Source organism: Bombus vosnesenskii, unplaced genomic scaffold, assembly GCF_011952255.1.
Source record: "Bombus vosnesenskii isolate JDL3184/JDL3185 unplaced genomic scaffold, Bvos_JDL3184-5_v1.1 scf7180000013266, whole genome shotgun sequence".
Lineage (NCBI taxonomy): Eukaryota > Metazoa > Arthropoda > Insecta > Hymenoptera > Apidae > Bombus > Bombus vosnesenskii.
Window position 1 is genome coordinate 3,379,917 of NW_022882926.1, and position 20,029 is coordinate 3,399,945.

Sequence of the window (20,029 nt, forward strand, 5' to 3'; positions counted from 1 at the left end):
GCCAACATGGAATATTCAGTAACGTAAACATTATGCAAAGATTAACGTATTCGTGGTTATTAAGCTCCTTCTATTAGGCTTTATCGATCGTGTCGTTCTATTTTGCTTCTGACAAGAAAGAAATTGGGTCTTTTTTAACTGTAACTACCATACGATTTGAGATGCTTCTCGTCATATTTTTAGTAATAATTAATGTTTCCATCTTCTCTGGTAGCTTCTACGTATATTTCAAATACGTAGGATTTACTAAAATCACCAAATAAACAGAATTGTAAAGATACAAACAAAATGTAGCATGATTTATAATTGGAAGAACCAGGTGCTGAAAATCGTTTGAATTTGAGTGAAACGTCAGTCAGACACTGCAGCTTGCTACGTTTTAGTATTTAAGCAGAAGTTTCCTAAGCTATTGTTTCAAAGTATGCCAAGGGAACTCTTGCAAACGTCAAAGGTAAAATCAACGACAACCAAAGGATTTCGTAAATGCTTATGTATCATCAGAATTACGTTTACTTGTTACATTAATGTTTAGTACACGTATGATGCGTTGCTATGTACGAATATTCTTAACTCCGTCTTAACAAATACGATTGCCTGTGAAGCGTCGTTAAATTCCGCTACTCGCGACACGATGGAAATATCTTCTAACGACATCAACAATTCTATATACAGGTTATGAGTTATCGTTGATGAAAACACGTTGGAGAGGAACTACCATGGTCGAGGATATTTACATTAATATTTCAGTTAATACTACGTGGCAACGAAATTAATAATACTCTCACGAAAGATTCAGCATCATAAGAACTATTGCAAATAACGTGACAAAATATTCCCATCGTCACGAGCATCGTTCGTAATACAATTGCTCTTCGTAATTCTCTAAAACAGCATCGTGGCCTATCCACCGTGTGCTCCTATATAATTTCCATGAAACAATTGTACTACTACGGTTTGTACACGACTACGTAAGTATCCACCGGCGGAATACTCGTTTAGAATAATAATATCCTCGCGTAAACATATACATACACACACATATACATATGTATGTATATATATATTTATACATGAAATTAAATTACCGCTATTATCTCGTCCTTCTGAACGATGCACTATCATGGCACGATGCTCTACACGTCTTAAAATACAACGACGATGGCCGATATACATTTCTAAAATGCTTGACTCAGAAATACAGACAAGAGCCTGACGTAATTACTAATACGTGTTTATGAACATGATGCAGCAATACTGTGAAAATACCTGAGTATATTTATGTTTTCTCTCCTAAATGGAAGAAACATCATGGGACAATGCACGCATAATTCGTGTGTATTTAATAAAACTCATCGTACATATGTAGACGTCTAGACGACAGATACACCAACATGTCGAACGATAGCCTTAACTGGCAGCAACGAGGCATAATTAAGCACGTTAAAAATTAAACGGACATTGCACGAACGGGAGTGGAACGATCTCGCGCGCCTTATCTATCGGTTGCTCAAGCGAAAAAGGAACAAACGAGCTGGCGAATTATCGACTAGGTCTGATAAATTGTTGCCAATCCTCCCCGGAGACTATCTGTCTCCCTTGACTATTTCATCTATAATCAACGACTCGTCAACTCGTTTCGCGACCAGTCAATTTTATGGCAAATTGATCACAAGCGAACTCTGTTGATTTCAATGCATTGAAAACGAGGGTACTGTGTAACAGCGCGCGTTTAAGCTCCCTCCGTTTTAGGAGTTTCGTCGCGCGTTTCACTCGCGAGCTTTCAAGCCATGAATCGAATAGTCACGACCGATTTTCTTCGCACCAGGAGAAGAAAAACTTCTGAAAGTCATTGCTGCTGCACGTTTCTCACCACCACCTTCTCCTTCTTTTTTTCAATTCGGTTTCGTTTTTTATTCGTTTCAACTCTGTCTCGTTGATTTTCACACTTTTTTCTTTTTTGGTTTCCTTTGTCCCTATTCTCTTCCATTTGTCTCTTGCGTTTTGTTCTTTTCGGGATTTATAACGAGCCGCGTTGCTTCCGACCGCCCTTAAGACGGCGAATCCTGCAGTTCCTGTTTCTGCTGCACTTTACCGATATTCTCCGCCTCCCACACCGTGTCCGGAAGTTTGGTTCCCAATGTTTCCGGGAAGAATAGAGACAGCAGCCCCGCGGATAACGCCATGCATCCAAACAGAATCAACGGCAACTCCGGCATTATTTGTGCCTGTATCATAAAAATATACGTAAAAATGCGAGAAGACGAAGTACATTATATCTATATATTGCATGTATTTCTACCGTGAAAAATTCATTTCGCGAAAATTTATAGATTGTTATTTGAGCATGAATACTTTTACACGAAAGGCAATTGGTCCTCTTGCACGCTATACCAACTAATGATATTATTAAATTGACATGTGATAAGTCTTAAGTTGTACTTTATTATCGCAATTTACTTCGAGCAAAAATGTTATCTGTTTCGTTATTAAATCTATTACTGTCGGGTAAAAAAATTTATTAGCGTATCTTATAGTGATAATATTAATGTAATTGTACTAATCCACCGAAACGAAGGACAAATGCACAACTGTGTAGAAATAGCTACAATGTAAAATTTCGCGTCTGCAAAAGCCACAAAGCCCTTTGTGATTATTTTGTCCGGTCTTTAAGCCTTGCTTAATCCGCAAGCTTAACATATCGATAAATCAGAATCTTTGTTTCGCTCGTATTGTTCGAAAATAAAGCGCAAGCATGCAACAAGCTGCTCGTATCGGTATCGTTCTACGATGTACATTCTTGCGGTGGTAGACTCACCAAAAGAGGAGTTTGCGGTGACAATATTGACCCCATGCGGCCAGTCATGCTGCAAATTCCAAGAAGGGAGTGTCTCAAGTTCGTAGGGAACAGCTCCGTCGTGTAAATGTAAATCGTCGAGAAGGACATCGTAATACACCATTTCCCGCCCATGTACAAGATCAGTGGTAGAAAGCTCAGCGAACCTGCAATGGATTCGTTGTCTATCGATACTTGACGTTCCCTTTGTAAATTAATCTGTCACCACTCGAACATTTTCAAACAAGTAATATAAAAGGGATGTAAGGCAAAATGCTGTAAATTGCAGAGGGAATTTCAAAGAAAATCCAGGTTACCTGTCGGTACGAATTGTATAGCCAGACAGAACACTCCGCTCAGTAAGAAAGACGAGGAAAGGGTAGCTTTACGACCAATGTAATCGGTCAGGAACCAGGTCAGAAAGTAAGCCGGGATTTCGACGATGGCTACTAGTATGAAATTAACGTATTTGTCACCGGCGAAAGCCACCGAGTTTAACGATAATCCATAATAGACGAAAGTGTTCGTCAACCAGCAAAACGAGCACGCCAGCAACCGAGTGAGCATCACCGAACTATTTAAAACTTGCATCGCTGGTGACTTCTTTTCGGCTTGTACCAATTGTTCCGTCTGAAAAATACGATGCCAGATAACGTTTCGAACTCGAATATTTTCCTTCGTACTTCCTTGAAAATTAATCCTACCTTTTCTGTTTTCACCATGTTCAATTCTTTGAACGCTCCAATGGCTTCCTCGGAGATTTGTAGTCCGTTAATACGCGCCATTCTCCGATAAATACTTTCTACCTTTTCGTGTTTTCCATTCGCCAATAACCACCTTGAAAATGGGCATCATTGTGTATGTTTTTCTTTTTCTTTTTTTTTTTTCTACAGTAATTTTCGAACGGGGAAACGATTGAGAGTATCTTTGTATAGAATACGCTTTATCGATAACCTATAGCGTAGATAAAAAAAAAGGAACGATGAGAAAAGTAATCTGATAGAATACAGTTACAGCTTGAACCAAAGATTAAAAGCAGCCTACACATCCTCGACGATCCCTCGGTATCGTGATCCGTGTTAATTAATTAGAGAGTACCGAGGTCCAATCAAGGGCGCAGTGACGTGAAAAGTTCATCGGTTAATTAGCCGGATGTCGTGGAACGCGTTTAAGGGAGTTCATTTCGAGATCGTTAACAAGGCGTCGGGACAATGCAAATGAAACATTCGCCAAAGGAAATTACCTGACTGATTCCGGGATCAGGACGGGCAATAAGATGGCGAGCAATGCCGGACCGTAAACCATTCGAAGGATCATCCGCCATGATCTAAGCCACATCGCGATCAAACCGAGTAGCATCTCACCCACTGCGAACATGCAGCAGATGATCGTGCTGGCTAGCACTCTACCGTTTACTCCTGCCATTTCCATCCCTGAAAATAATCAAACGTTGCTCATACGGTGAACTTGCGATTATTCGCTAGCAATTTAGATTATGGTTACAGCGAATGCATTCTCTGACAATCTTATGCTATCATAAGAGTTCAAATTCGTCGTTGTTCAGATGTTTAATTTGTCAGAAAGATACTTCAAAAGAACAGGCATCTAACTATGTTCTCAGTGAATCTCCGCTTCAATCGGTTACATTTTTATTGAGATGAAAGCTATCAACTAGTAGATCAAGGTTCGATATTGCTCTGCGAACAAATTAAATTAAAGAAGCAAAAGAAAGCCACCGATATTTTTGTTAATAAAAATGTCCAGCAATGTAGAAAACATTACAAACGTCTATATCGATAAATGATAATCGATGTGTATTGCTAACACTGATTCTGAGATCCGTAAGAGATCAGAGTCGCTTGATCTGATAAATCGTGATAGGTGATTGAAAGACTTTTCTGACGAATTATTGGAGCTGGCATTATTGAAACGTGCATTATAATATATACACTATATGAATATTGTATTTACGTATACATGAAATATCGGTGAAATTATAAGCGTGACAATGGTAAACTGGAGAACAGCAATGGTTACCTTCAGTTACGTTTTTCGATATCGAAGGGTTCCTGCATCGAGTGGCCAGTGGCATGTGAAACATGGCCGTTATTTATATCAGCATTATTCACGTCGAACATCTTCCCTTACTTTGCCTCGTTATTAACTCACCTAAAATAAATCCAGCGCTGTAGATACCGGCCGCGACAGTCGCGTCGATAAATTCGAACACGAGAAACATCCAATAATTCACGGAGAAGGAATGTATCAGGCCGCTGATTCCGCTTAGGAATGTGGTGAGTGTCAGTATCGTGCGTCTTCCGTATCTGAAAGTAGCGAAACGAAATATAAGCGGACGTTGAGGATTTGGCGACTAGACAGCGCTTCCCTATTTGTCGATGATTCCCATAAAAGCTTCAACGAACTATATTCTCGATGTAACTCCAGAAGGTTTTTGATAGGAACGAGAGGAGTGAGAAGGTTCATAGCGAAAACTATCCTTGTCAATTTTCATATTTTTTCAGAAAAAGGAGAAAATACTTCAACGTCTTTTGTTTTCGTTCGATAGATTTCTATTTTTGAAATAAAATATTTATCATATCACGCAATTACTAAGACGAGCTATATCGATATAATCACGAAGTTGCGCAAACTGGAATAGTACGATGGACAATATACTCTCTTTATGAAATCAGAATAACAAACAGTGGAATAGTTAGAACATCAGTATTTTTATTCTTCGTGGCTATTATCAAACTGAATTATGGCGATATGTGAGTCATCGTTTAAGAAAGCAATGATTGTGGTAGTCCAAAATACATAACTGTCTCACTAAAAATAATAGCCTTGGTAACTTGGCAAGAATTATTCTGGTGAAAAACGGATTTGACAAAAGTTATTCTTCTAGAGAAAATCAATTTTTATGCGACGATAGATCATTTATGAATTTCTCTTCTAACGATTAAAATACGCTGTTATCTCGAATATTAAAAAATTCGACAAGAATGGTTCTCGTTACGAGTCCCTTGATCGTTCAAAAAGGGGAATCTCGAAAAACAACCTGCAAGTTCGAATCATTGTCATAGATCTTCAAAGTTCGCCCAAAGTACAGTTTCATTTAAATACAATTTCCCCTTTGGACAATCTCAAGTATTCCCCGACTTCGAATTAGGATTTACAAACTACAGACTCGCGAAAGTCGTCTGTCTGAATACCGGAGTTCCGGTTCTCCAGGGACACTCTAGCACGTGTCATAAAACGCTCTAAAAACCTCGAAGATCGTCGAGTTCGTACTGCAGGAAATAGTCTAGAGAAAAACTTCATAGACCTCAGGATAAATCCGTCACGGTTCGATTTCTCTGTGTTATCAAGCATCTTAATTATCTCTCACACGTTTTTCCACGTTTTGTGAGATAATTTCGATAAGCGAACACTAACGACCTGTTGATTTCGACCGAATCTCAGTTAAAGTGTTGCAACCCTCTTCTTCGATCGAACGTCGTTAGATATCCGGTTCGAATCCAATAGATTCCATTATCTAGACTTGAGATTCGAACCGACAAGAACTAATTGATAGATTTCGGACTTTTGTAGGTTTAATAGAAATTTGAAAATACCAAAATACATAGAACACATATAACATTAAAAAATACATACAGTGTCCAAAAGTACTCGTAATCGTATTATATTACGTAAAACAATTCTCTGCTTAGGCTTCATTTGTTTAATTATATTTGTATAAATATAATTTGCCTAAACGTCCACGGTCTTCTAATCAATTTTGCTACATATACTCTTTCGGTAATTTCCAATCGAATCGTATTTTTCTATCGTTAGAAAATTTGCCAAATTTGAAGACAATGTGAAAAAATCGCTATTGATACGCGTGATTTCTAGTTTCAATTTCGTATCAAAGGTTTCTTTGGAACATTAAAACGAAAACGAGATTGTGACATAAAAAATCCGAGAGTCGTAGGAATCGCAAATTTTAATGATTGTTTCTCACTTGTCCGATATATATCCAGCGAAGATCAGTCCGACGAATTGGCCAACGTTATTTATCGTGCCCACGAGCGTGAGTTTCCATCGATTGCTGTGGCAGGTGAGGTCCCACTGTATCGAGAAAATGATAGGATAAACGTGAGTCATCTAACTAACCGTAATTAGCTACGATCTGTCGATGGCTCGGTCGGTTTTACCTCGCTGAGCACCGTGTTCTCCGATGGATCGTAGATCCACGAATCGCATTTCTGGGTAGCGTTAGTGAAAGTCTGATTTGTGCACGCCCCCGTGTGATTCTGAACGACGTATCGGATGCACTTGGACATCTCCGACACGTTCGGCACAGAGTCCGGTACCCAGGACTCGTCGAACTTCGTATTCAATGGATTCTCGCATTCTGATACCGCGCACCTATTTTTTGAATAATCATACATTTATCAAGATGAGAATTTTTTAATGAAGATCGAAATGTTAAGGAGGAGATATCTTTCCGGGAATTATTTGAGTAGGTGAATTTTTCTGTTCTATATAAATATCCCGGAATGTTTTCGACGATAGAACTGATAGTCTTTAATGTGGTAAAATATATCTTATAATTAATCCTAATATGGGAAATTGACCTCCTTCAATAATTTTTTATTGTCTGGTGAAAATATCACGAAACTGCTTCGGATCTTCGTTCCTGCTTTAATTCAAAATTTTCAGCGACTGTAAGAACGAAAGACGTAACTGTACTGTTAACGCAACACATAAATAATCATTAAAGTAAATCTGGTTCAGTGATCCATCTCAGCAATGTTGCGTTTTACAAATTTATTAATAATTATTCGAAGTATAGCAGCAGAGGTCTATAGAACGTTATTCGAAGAAATTTCCTCTTAAAATAACGTTAAATTTGTTAACAGAGCGCGGTGAGTTGCTTCAATAAAATACAGTTAGCTGCGTAAACGTGGTCGCTATACGCGTCTAAAGCTCGTCTACCGCGAAAAAGTTAACAGGATGGCTAATAAAGTAATCGATTATCCGTCGCATCGATTACATAATTCAATGTTCGATCACTCATGTAGTCGCGGAGCATTAGGTGCTCCTCGTTGATTGCACTTGACCGGCGCGCATTATTCAAGCCTTCTCGCCAGAGTTTATTCTTCCGAGCACGAGCCATAAACGACACTGATTCGCTGTAGGCGACTAGCCCCGAGTAGCTCGAACAACAAAGGAGGCGCTCATACACACGATAAATTACACGGAGATAGACAAAAAATGAAAAACACGAAAAGAAAAAATAAAATCATTGCTCGAATCGCTGGTTGCATCACGTGGTAACGTACCTGTATTTAACTTCGCCGGCTGTGAATACGTAGGCAAGCGTGAATCCTGCTGACAAGAACAGAGGCAGGCTGATTATCGCGAACATGGTCATTTGATAGTATCCGAAGCGATCCACTTCCTGCTTCCTGTCCGATCCTCTCTTTCCCTCTGCGAAAAACACGGTTTTCCAAACGATCAAACGATACCGTTCGATTCGTCTGGTCTCTAAAAATTCTATCATTCGGAGGAAAAGCATGGAGAAAAGAGGAAATCGAGTCGATCGTGAAACTCTTGAACCCTAGAGCCAGCAGATTCTCCGGTGAAAATCGGCACCTGCCGTTGACACGCGATATTTCTGCCACGAGCTTACAAGAAAGGAAAAAAGACGAAGAAAACGTGATTTTACATCCTCCGCCTCCTCTGATACGCGTAATCGCGATCATGATAATTTCCTTTTAAATTGTATATCAAGTGTCTTGCTTCATTGCTATTAGTCAAGTAATCACAGCGGTGTGGTCTAGCAGCCATTGATTTATTCGTCATCGTTAAAATCAACTTTTTTTGTATCTCCCTTATTTTCTTGTCGGCTAAACGAACATTGTTATTGTTGTGATTCAGTTAACGCAAACTTAGACCAGAATGAGTGTCTAATTGATTTAGCCGGCGTTGTTAACGAGTCGCGCAACTAAACAATACAAACCGCTTACTGATTTTCTTTCAAGCACGGTCTTCGCGTAGATCTCTTTGTAATTCCAGCAATAGGCGACAAACAATAGTAAACGATTAACTCGAGTTACGTCTAATCAAGACGAATAGATGCGTCAAGCAAATCGCGCCGGTGGGTTGCAAATGGGCACGCGACTAATCGACGTGGTAATTATATAATGCCATGACCTATCTACGATCTACGACATGCAAAAATAAATTTTTTAATATTCTTTGCTATTCAATAAGGCAGACATACGAGGAGATGAAAGTGTTAAGAATGAAATCACTATTGTAACTAGATCATTCGAATGTAGAGTACTGCCATATTTACATTTTTAATTAAAGAAATCAATAGAAAAGAACTATATTTTTTTCTAAATATATACGATTTACATTTATATAGAATTTTATTTCTTCATGAATTTCAAAATTCTTATGCGAAAATATAATAACCTGTTTTACTGCCTACAAGCATACAGATTTTTCCACTAACTTCTTAACGCGTCGTATAACGTATGCATTTAGGCATATGTTGTATACCAGATATCTGTTTTCTATTAGGAGTACTGCATTTGTAACATAATATACTTATACATCACCTACGAAAAATTATGTAAATATGTATTGTACTACTTTTCCTCTAGTCTCTTCAATTTCCTTTTCTTCGAACGCAAAATATACGATTTTATTTTCGTTGTCTGCATTATATTTCAACAAATAAATTCCGCATGCTAGCAAAATTTGTCATGTACAGGCAAATCGGCATCATATCGTGGAGATACCTACCGATTCAGATCTAAGACATAAACCTACATACGATACATACATATAATATTAACAAAACAAGCGATTACCTGTCCCATCTTTGGGCGTCGAGGATTCGCCGTTCTGCGAGGAAAAGAGCTTCATGCTGTCCTCCTCGTCGCCTCTCAGGCTGCAAACATACAGAGATTCGAGAATTATGCCTGATCCGTGGGAAACGCTCCTCCATTGACCCTGCTTCGAAGATCAAATTGCTGTTCGATCGTCGGCTGCTCGAAAAAAAAAACGCGCGGAAACGACGCAATTCAACACGAACATTACATAAAAGCAACGAGATCGCACTAAGGTGCTTCTACAGACGCTCTGCAAAGGGAAAGAACGTAAAAAGACAAAAAGACACAAAGAAACCAGTCGCGAACGGGACTTTCACGCCTGTCGTCTGTCATCCGATTAGTCTTAACGCGGCGAAGAAACGAACGATGCGTGCAAGACACACGATGGTTCGTATCCGCGAGTTATCATCGCTGTTTCAGATTGTCGTAATCGACGTAAAAGCAAAATCGTCGATGTAAAACTAACTGTTGGCAGAGAAGTTGGATGGAGCTGGATGAAAACGTAATCGTTGACACAAGGTCCAGCCGATAAACGCCCGATAAAAGGGAAACGAGCTGCCCGCGTGTTCGCACGAACTCGACGCGCTATCGCAACCAACTGCTCGCGGCGAATCCCGATTTTCTACTGGCGCGAATCGAAGCGAGTGGACACTAAAAGAGAGACAAAGGAAAAACCAGTGCAAACAGAGGCGTTCACATCGTCCCATACATATATACATGAAAATCAGCGCGTCATGGAGCCATGCTCTCGGACCCTAGCTGACCGATTTCTAACCGGAACTGCACGCTCCCATTCGTTTTTATCGAAACGATTTCAATCTTTTCAAGGATTTCATTGTATAAATAGACTATAAAATGGTCTGTATAAGAAAAGAGGAATCTTGATAGACTAGTCGGACATCAGAGCCATCGGTATGATCATCGTTTAGCGACGGTCTTTCATACCATTGACTTTCTAATACGAAAGAGCGCGTCTGAAACTATTGCACGTCTCGATACTCTGTATTTATATGCAGTTCGTGGCGAGCCGTCTCCTTGACGATCCTCCCGTAACCAACTACACGATGCCGATTTAACGTTTCAAGGAGGAAACGATCCGTCGTTGCTCTTCAATCTCGTTCGATAAATATAAACGTGGAAGCTGGGCATACCACAGAAAATGAGCACGTTCCGCATTGTCTTCGTAAATCATCGGTTTATTGTTATTTATCGCCGACATGTAACTACTATGTAATTTTTCTTCGGTCTTCTCTTCCTTTTTTTCATTTCGATAGCGAGTTCCCGGATAGATAAATTGTGATTATTACAAGGTGATGTCACACGCGGAGGATTTGGAACAACGAACGAACGGCAGAACTTGAAACTGTATCTTTTACATTTGTTAATCGTCCCAAGATTCCTCGTTTCCTGAATTACACTTTGCCCTTCTTAACTAAAATGTCCTTCTGAAATTTTATCATTTCCTTTGTGCGATTCTTTTTCATTCAATTTAAAATACATATAACCAATCATTGTTTTGTAAGCCTATTTAAAAAGCGAAATATTCGACGAAGGTATTTCCACAGATCTTGAAAAAAGGAAAAATGCTAGAACGTCTTAACTAAGGAGGATAATAGCGTTCGCCTGTGACGTTCTTTCATGTTTCGAGTTTTACGTCATGCAAAAAATTCGTCACACGATAGCTCGCAGAGATACGGGATATTATGCGGCATTGTTGCACGCGTGACGAACTACCTAAACGCGAATCCAAGGAGAAGACGCAGCGACATTCGTTGAATTGACCGTAAAGATTGGATCGCAGATGGATCCAGGTCATTTGTCCTTCGCGCGTAATTCCACGATGCCTGCTACTCATTCAGACACTCGGTGGGATTAACATATATTTAACGATATAAACGACCTGTCATAAAGAATCCTAATTCTTCAATAAAGACGCCAATGTGCGCGGTTCGTATCGCATTACTACGGCTGCTATATCTTTTCTACGTCCTCGAATTTTTCCTTCTTCACTTTACGCTCCGACCAGTTTTAACGACTCGGCTGATTAGCAGCTGGTTTTATAACTAGTTTTGTTGCACATGGTTAGGGAAAAAAAGTTACTCGAAAACGTAATGAAGTTTTTAAAAGCCTTAAAGAAATTATTAGCTCATGCATGACTGGATATTCATCGAGCTGTGTGAAAAAGATCTGTTGACTATTGGTAACAGAACACATTATTGCGAGAAGTACATAATGCGTTAAAATTAGAAACAGTTTTACTGAAAATTTACATTTATCGTTTGATTAATTTTAGATTAAATTTAATCGAGCCTCGATACGAGGATTAAAAACATCGCTAAAAATCACGTCGAAAGAAATCCTACATTATCTAAAACATAGCAATTGTATGAAATTCTTCTTACCACTGTTTTACTCGTATCTCGAACGGTTCTTACAATTAAAATTTTCACTGAACGAAAATTTTCTGCTCAATAGCTGATGATCCGGATAGGTCGCCCAGTCAACTGAATTAAAGTCTAACTCGACTCGTCAATTACAATATCGCGATTCGATCAACTGAAACGAGGCGGAACTAAATAAACGCAACAAGAGGAACAAACAAACAATATCGGGTATATCGTCTACCTTGAAACGCACTCTTGTTATACTATCAATTGTAATCATCAACTTAAACGCTTTCATCTGATCGCTATTCTTCTTAACTTGACGTGCAATTGGACCTAAGTCTTCAACGAACACGGAACAATTTCCAGCTACCATCTGAACGAAAAGAATAATTGCACCCATTCGATGGTACTCTAAATCAAGAACCTATCTCGATCAAGAGACAAACGACCTCAGATCGAATTCCATGTACTCGTGTAATTACGATCGCGTATCTTAGATCGTTCCATTCATTCTGGTGATTCTTGTTCTATGAGAACACAAAAGTTCCCAGGATTAACAGTGGACGAAGAAAATATGATACGCTTCGAGATCTAATGTGAACCGATAAAAATATCAATATTCGTTGGACCAAACCTATTTGCAATATTTTACTATATTTAATATAACATGCTTGTAACTTGCTAACTGAATCATCCTTTAACCAGATAATTCTATATTCGCAGAATCAGATATTAATAAATGCAAATTAAGTTCCATTAAGTTGGTTTTAGTCAGCGTAAATTTTAATATAATACACGGTAGAACTCCATTTATATGAACGGTATATAGTCAAACAAGATTTTAATTAATCATTAATAAACTCTGATTAAACGAACTCTTGTTATACGAACCAAAAACTCATGTATAGTTGGAAAAATCCGTGGACTGCAAATTTTATGAATTTCAATTGTGTTGAACTATTACGCTGTGACTTATTACCAAGTAAAATGATGACATGCAAACAAAATATAAAGAAATTACTATGTTCAAAAAATTGCTAATCCAAGCAACGAATTAACTCTTTCTTATTTAACAGATTGAGAGGAACTACACTCACAATTAGAACCAATTCACGTTTCTATCCGCAACGTGTTGTCACTCGAAACAAAGTATGTAACACGTGTGAAAACAAGTGTCCAGCTGCTTTTCGTTTTCTTTCGCGAACACGCCTACACCATCGTCTGCGTGTCCACCGATTGCTTGTGACTCGTTAACTTCACGACACGAAGAACACCGTTAAATGAAAAAAATCACGGATTGACGCGTGCCAAGAACACTATATCGGTCTAGCGACCACGACCGCCTTGTTGCTGCAGCAACTGTCTTTGAAGGTAAACGTATGCCCACGACTCTGTTCTGTTCCCAATGATCACCCGTGAAGACAGTGGGAGAAGTGAAACAGAAGGAGAGGGGAAATCGGTCCTTCTTAAAGTTCTAGCCTTTCCGATCGGTAGGTCACTCGCTCTATCGCTGGCCAGGTACCACGTAGCTTTCACGTGAATTGCATACACCATAAAATAATCCGATGACTATTTCGAAAACTTACTGCACGAGGAGCTTGCTGGTTCGACTAGACTGGCGATAAAAATGTTTGAGAAGTGATAAAATGTCCAAAAAAGATCGTCGAAATGAAAGAATATACTTACGATCAACCTATCGATATCTAGCATAAATTGAACGCTATTTGCGATACTATTGAACTGTTTTTATTCTCTAAGTATTTTATCAGTTATTTCATTTGCAACGTATGTATCTTATAATATAAAATAAAGTAAAATAATAAAAATAAAGTAAAGTGAAAGTTCTCCAATGAACGTAAAGAATGGATGTTCTAATTATTTATAGCCGACAGTATAGCTTTGATTTAACGAATATTGAGCAACTTTGTCGAGTCGCGATAAATTCTGATGTTAGAATGGAAGGAATGATAGATGAATAGAATATCGCGTAAATTCACTTTGCTTGGAGTCGTTTGACAAAAAGGACAGAAAACTAATTATAAATCTCCATAGCCTGCAGTGCGTTGTGATTAATGTGCGACGAACAACGCTTAAGAGACATTTACAACGCTGAAATTGTATTTCCACCGAATGATTATGTTAGGTAAAATATTGGAACAATATAGCTTCCTCACGGTTCAGTAATTATCAGTTAATTACTAAAATTTCGCGGTTCGACGCTAGTATGCGTAAAGTATGTGACGGTCAACCGTATTTGACAATTGCACGGTGCTTAACGAAAGGCATTATGTCGCTCCTTGAGCTTCTGGCCACCATTAAATGGCAATTACGTTGCAATTTTTTCGAAACCTGTAATTTGCTAAAATCTAAACTTCGAAACGTTTTAAATATTAAAGAACCACCCAGAAGCTTTCTTCTAACGTTTTAAAAAATATCTTATCATAGAATTGAAACAAACAAATATGCATATTAACAACGATCGTTTCGCATGAATCTCAATCTTAAAAAATCTTTTAACGCTGGAGGAACACGATTGAGTCAGAAAGAATCTAAAGAAGATCTTAATTGTCACCCTGCTAAGGAAATATGTAAACGAAAGTGATCGCAGTTACCAAAAACACAATCTTAAAATGGTCTAAACGCTCTAAACGATGGAATCATCGTTTCCTCGGAAAAACGCCAGCCCCGTGGCGAAAACTGTCACTTTCTCGCTCCAGGAAACACGCTCCTGGAAATATCGAAGCTCCAGACTAGGGAAATCCCCGGATTAAACGTCCCGCGTGCGCTATTATTTTGTTTACGCTGCCACCGTTGCGTTGAAAAGTGACAGGTTTTTGCTTGGTCGAGCAGCGCTAGATCCACATGGGCGGAGAAAACCGTGCGCACGATTTCCCGCGGTCGACACACCGACAGATAACGCGATAGATAAGAGAGAACGAACGAGCACACGCGCTCGCGTTCGCATTCGCTTGCCCATGTGTACGTATTTTTGTCTTATTCAGTTCATCGAAAACAACCGGAGAAAAATCAAATAAAACTGGTTTACGCCGGCTTAGAGCGGATGCGACAGCTTAGTTGCAACTAACGTGCGACGGTTTATTGTTACATCGACCGTTATATGCAACGGGTCTATGGAAAAATCGGTTTTCCCCGTCGTCCGATCGTCGAACAAAATTGAAAACCGATATCGGTGGCTCGTTTTCGCTGCTCTCTCGCGATCTGTCTAGCCCGATTCCGCATTTTATCCACCATGTTCCGACCGGATGAACGGAACACGGAATAATGACGGATTAGACGAAATTGTACCTGTGGTAGTTGAATTTTTGCTACGAAATTATAGGAGTAATTATGACCATGAGCCACGCAGAAGGCAAACTAATGCTCTCCAAGTCCGAGCTAAATCATTTGATCTCTGCGAAATTGAACGATAATTGCGTAGATTTTGATATGGAAATTTAAACATTTTCAGGAAATGGGGCTGATTACTTTCACTTCTAAGGAACTAGAGCTCGTTCGTATATAGCGCTAGACTTGTTCGACGTGGCGTGTATTTGTGCGAAAGTGAAACTTAAGAAACTTGAGGCTGAAATTTTTGAAAAGTTCAAGAAACAAAGTTGACAATTTTGGTTCCTAGAGAGATAGAGCTCGTATCGGTATAACGAAATTGTATCGAGTGTGCTTTTCCGATAAGACGAACCTGAGAATCGCAAAACAGCTGTGAATGCAGTAATGAACGCCGTCATATTGGCGACTATGAAAATTACAGAAGACGGAAAATGCGCAGCAAATTTCAAATTAATTTACGTATTTCTCAGTGGATTTTGTTATTAGTGTTCATGTCTCTCTCGATGCGCGATTCTACTATGATTCAATTGGATAGGTATAATCTACTACATATATCATTCTGATTGTATCGTTGATATCGACATACGATTACGTTCAGACGATTCTCAAATCAGAGCGTTTGAAATTAATCCATGGATCTCGTGACTGAAGGATGAATCCGGTATAAAGAATCGCAGAAAGTATTAAATATCTCGTAATGCGAATAACGTTACGAGATTTCTTTACTCAAGGGAATGTAAACTAGGAAATTTGAATTATTTATCACTACACGATAGTCAAGAAACAAGATATAAAAAACACGGTTTATCGGCTCAAATTAAAAGTTCGCATCTCATTAAGGATTCGTCAAAATATCGATAAAATGTTTTTCTCGTAATCAAAACAATATCGAATACCGTTACCAGAAATTTCTTCCATACAACGTCATATTTATATCAATTATTTAGCCGATAAGTATTTTCGATTAAATATTTTCGATCAAAAGCTTTCAACGATAATAAAAGACAAATAAGAGAAGAAAGATTACAATGGAAAGGAAAGCGTAAGAAGATCGATAATTGTTCACTGTACAAATATTTGCGAACTACTGCAGTTTATCAAATTAAATAACGTTCCATGACCTAGTTGTCCTAGTTAAAAAGCAGACGAAAGGGGAGCTGCATCGACGAGGATAAAAGAAAAATAAAATTTATGATAATGGTCGTTTATCTTGACCGTTGAAGAAAGGCTGCATTCATCGAACGAATGACGATTGCTTAGGATTTGTTTAAAATTTGTTTGTTCAAGATTTTGCATGATCTCGTTAATGCAAATAATATTCCCTGCCGATAGTCGCTCGTTAAGGAAACCTCCGATGAATCTTTAACAAATAATAATTTTCGCTTCCTTTAGAAATCAGTTTTACACGAACACCGAACATTTGAAAATTATGAAAACCTGCGGTGATCCATGGTTTACGTTCCCAAAGATTCGCACCGAGTTATCGCCAAATCTTCACTGAAAAATATATCGCGCACTCGTTACTCGTCAACAATTTTTTTCCTCGATCATACGATGCATTATCGTGGACTATGTTCGTCATTAAATATCTCCAACTGACAGAAAAATCTTATCTACAGGTTGTACAATAAAACAAACGAAGGAAAAACGGGGTCGCATAATTATTCATGTTCGAGAAATCACGCGTTACAAAAGCTTCGCGAAGGAAAAAATTATTTACTCGTACAAATAACGTTATTTAACGCTTCTACCTCCGAGTTTTAAATCCTCCGAGCTGCACATCGAGTCATCTTGTTCGATCTCAAGATAAATGAAACGAAAAGATTTGAAAAAAAGGTGAGAAAAGGAGAGCATAAATTGGCCGCGTGAATTGGCATTGATTACGAGAATCGCGCCGCTTCTAAGCGTTCCCGTAAATAGGAGTTAAATTCTGCAAACATTTCGAAGGTCGGTTTCGACGCGACACTAATGATTCCCCGCGCGAATTAGTCAGCGAAGCATAATGGCAAGGTAAATGAGCCCAGGCCGTGCGTCGCGGCAGCCCCGAGTAATTTCCATTCAATTTCAGTGTGTTCAACCGGATGGTTGACGAACCCTGGTCTGTACAAGCGACCTCCGTTACGTTGTGCGACGATAATCGAACGTCGGAAAAAGAAAAATCGGTGCGTTTAAAAAAATGTAAATCACGAAACAAAACGCTCAAGTACGCCGGGTTACCTTGTGGAAGTCTGACTAATTTTGCATCGGATCAGAGTCTGGCCTAACGCTTAAAGAAAACCTTAAACGATTTCCAAAAACGTACCAGCTTATTGCTACCGCGAAGGTTCTTTTTACGGCTGACATACAATCCGCTCTTATTTTTTTATTTGCTCATTTGCTACTACTACTAACCGTATTTCAAGGAAAGTACCATAAGAAAGTACCTACATGTAGATATCGTGATAAGAATATGGCAATATGAAACTCAAATATTCGTTAATGTGAAATAAATTACGTTTGAAGATACAAGTTGCTTAGAAGCCGTGTTTATGAAATGTTGATTGGTTCTATGAATAGAAGAATGACGATGATAAATATACCTTCTTAATATTTACCTTCGAATTTATTATCTTTTTGTGATAAATAAATTGGGAATAGTTTGTTTGCCCTTTATACTAATTATATACGGAGCTATTCAAATTGTTTAAAGTAGCATATGAATGACTTGTGTGAGAATTAGTTTCTCAACATATTTTCCTATTTATCCTTGCGTCAAATACACGCAACAAAGACGCGCTGTAATTATTAATTTAGCACAGCACATTCGTCGGATGTAACGAATCATTTGCAAGAGGTCATCGCGGATCGTAGTTCGCGATAATCATCGCAATGATGTTTCTTTTCCTTTTTCTTTTTTCTTTTTTGAGGAAATTATCAACCACGGTAGGACGCGCCACACCGCTTCATTCTGTTTGCTCCGCGAAATTATCAAAATGCTTAATTAAACACTCCGGTCGATGATGGTGTATCGCAAACAAGAAAATCGACAAGACAACATAAAACTTCAGCCGCGAGTCGTCCTCGTATGCGAGGTTAATAAATATGCGCGTGCTGTACGTTGATCCATTCCGAGTGTAAGTCGCAAAGTGTAACGACCGTATTATCTTTAGACGATTCATGACTAAAAATTTCTCCGTATCTCCAGATACGACTGTTCCAGTGTGACGTAAGAGACCTGTCTATAAATACGAGAAAAATTGTAACCACCAGCGAAAGAAGAAAAATAAGAATCGAATACAAAATGAAACCGTAGAGCGTCGTTTCGCGCACGATCATTCACACGAGTAACAACCAGTCGATCGCTGGCCTCTCATGCTTGTTGCACGTGAAACAACGCGCTACGATCAACGAATGACCAAGGAGAAGGATAAATGCTCGTAAATAAACATGAAACACGCGTCCCTATGAATTACTTACATTCTTGAGCCCATCCTGGACCCCATGATCCTGTCACGTCGAAACTCGTCTAATGTACTCGAGTCGTGAAAAGAGTGGCTGCTGTTAAAGCGGAAAAATATTTTCCCCTCCGCGGACGCGCGACGAGAAAATTGTCGAAACCGCTCGACTTGACGCCTCTCTCGCGCGGCACTCTCTTTTGTCCTATATTCTCGCAACTCGCGAAGCTTCAGAGACACTCGAAAGTTTGTCGTTGCTTAGTCGTACAGTGACGGCAGAAGTTTGTACCCAGTACTAAGTAGGAGGTGGACTGGTGCACAGTGGCCGACGAATGTGACGAAAAGTCGGGAGAGAGACGCGAGGCCTTCGTGGCCAGAAACCGCGGCATTTTTCTCACTCTAATATCACACTTTCTTATCTAGATTATTATAAAAGTTAGATCAACGATTCTTGATACTCCTAGGAATATGAGACACGTTCTATGAGACTGATTGGACTACCGCGTATATCTCCATGATTTCTTAAATGAGGTCATACGTTTGCTTTCGTCGTTTCCCTTTCTTTCTTTTTTTCTTTTTTTTTTTTTAACACCATTTCTTTCACTGATACGTCAAAGAAAAGAAAAGTAGCACTTCTTTATTTACTCTGTATCATTACGGAGTACTGATCATGGCCGTGTAGTATCATCTTCAAAATTTTGTAAAATCATCAGAGATAACAGAAGACATTAACTTAATAGACTGCGTTCCAGATGCAACTGATAAACGATTGCTACACCTCCGATCGCGCTTAAACGATACTGAGTTCTGACTATTCCGTAGCGATTCCGTCGCATTTCCCCGATGGACCGTCATAAAAAAAACTTTTCAGAGAAATACGCGACATGTAGTAGGTATATGTAATGCTCGATATGTAATTTCAGCATAGGAGATATAGTGGACATTTGTGTAAATATAATATAGATTATATATTTGAGATGCTAATAGTCTAGATTCTCTGCTAGCTCGTAAGAAGTATCGAACGTTATTACGCAATTTTGATTCGCAGAAAAACTTTATTAAAATCGTAAATAGAATTATGTCGCGATCGCAAAGTTTGATGGAGTTATCGATTCGGTTTTGCTTGGGTTTTTATACAGT

At 38.9% G+C, this 20,029-nt stretch overlaps 1 protein-coding gene across 4 annotated transcripts; it reads right to left on the bottom strand.

The window, feature by feature from the left end:
* Nucleotides 1–474: 474 nt before the first annotated feature.
* On the bottom strand, nucleotides 475–19,328 carry LOC117243505 (solute carrier family 22 member 21-like). 4 transcript variants are annotated; one of them, XM_033511056.1, is made up of 11 exons: nucleotides 18,912–19,328; nucleotides 9,703–9,782; nucleotides 8,161–8,308; nucleotides 7,030–7,243; nucleotides 6,837–6,943; nucleotides 5,003–5,157; nucleotides 4,077–4,266; nucleotides 3,538–3,670; nucleotides 3,151–3,463; nucleotides 2,816–3,000; nucleotides 475–2,225 (listed from the first exon to the last, which is right to left on the bottom strand). In XM_033511056.1, exons 1-11 carry the CDS (start codon nucleotides 18,935–18,937, stop codon nucleotides 2,049–2,051), a joined length of 1,728 nt encoding a protein of 575 aa, XP_033366947.1. In that variant the 5' UTR covers nucleotides 18,938–19,328; the 3' UTR covers nucleotides 475–2,048. The 4 variants fall into 4 exon arrangements, with proteins under 4 accessions (XP_033366947.1, XP_033366949.1, XP_033366950.1 ...); XM_033511058.1 differs by lacking the exon at nucleotides 18,912–19,328 and adding an exon at nucleotides 13,208–13,466 and having other exon boundaries at nucleotides 1,970–2,225; XM_033511059.1 differs by lacking the exon at nucleotides 18,912–19,328 and adding an exon at nucleotides 12,126–12,252 and having other exon boundaries at nucleotides 1,970–2,225.
* Nucleotides 19,329–20,029: the final 701 nt, after the last annotated feature.

What these genes read in the sequence shown, in the direction of transcription:
- LOC117243505 (XM_033511056.1), bottom strand. Translation starts at nt 18,937, where the DNA reads ATGGGGTCCAGGATGGGCTCAAGAAT. An exon ending in GCCGGCGAAGTTAAATACAG is followed by an intron (nt 7,244 to 8,160) that starts GTACGTTACCAC and finishes TTCAAAAAATAG; the next exon opens with GTGCGCGGTATCAGAATGCG. An exon ending in CTGATCCCGGAATCAGTCAG is followed by an intron (nt 3,671 to 4,076) that starts GTAATTTCCTTT and finishes CCCATTTTCAAG; the next exon opens with GTGGTTATTGGCGAATGGAA.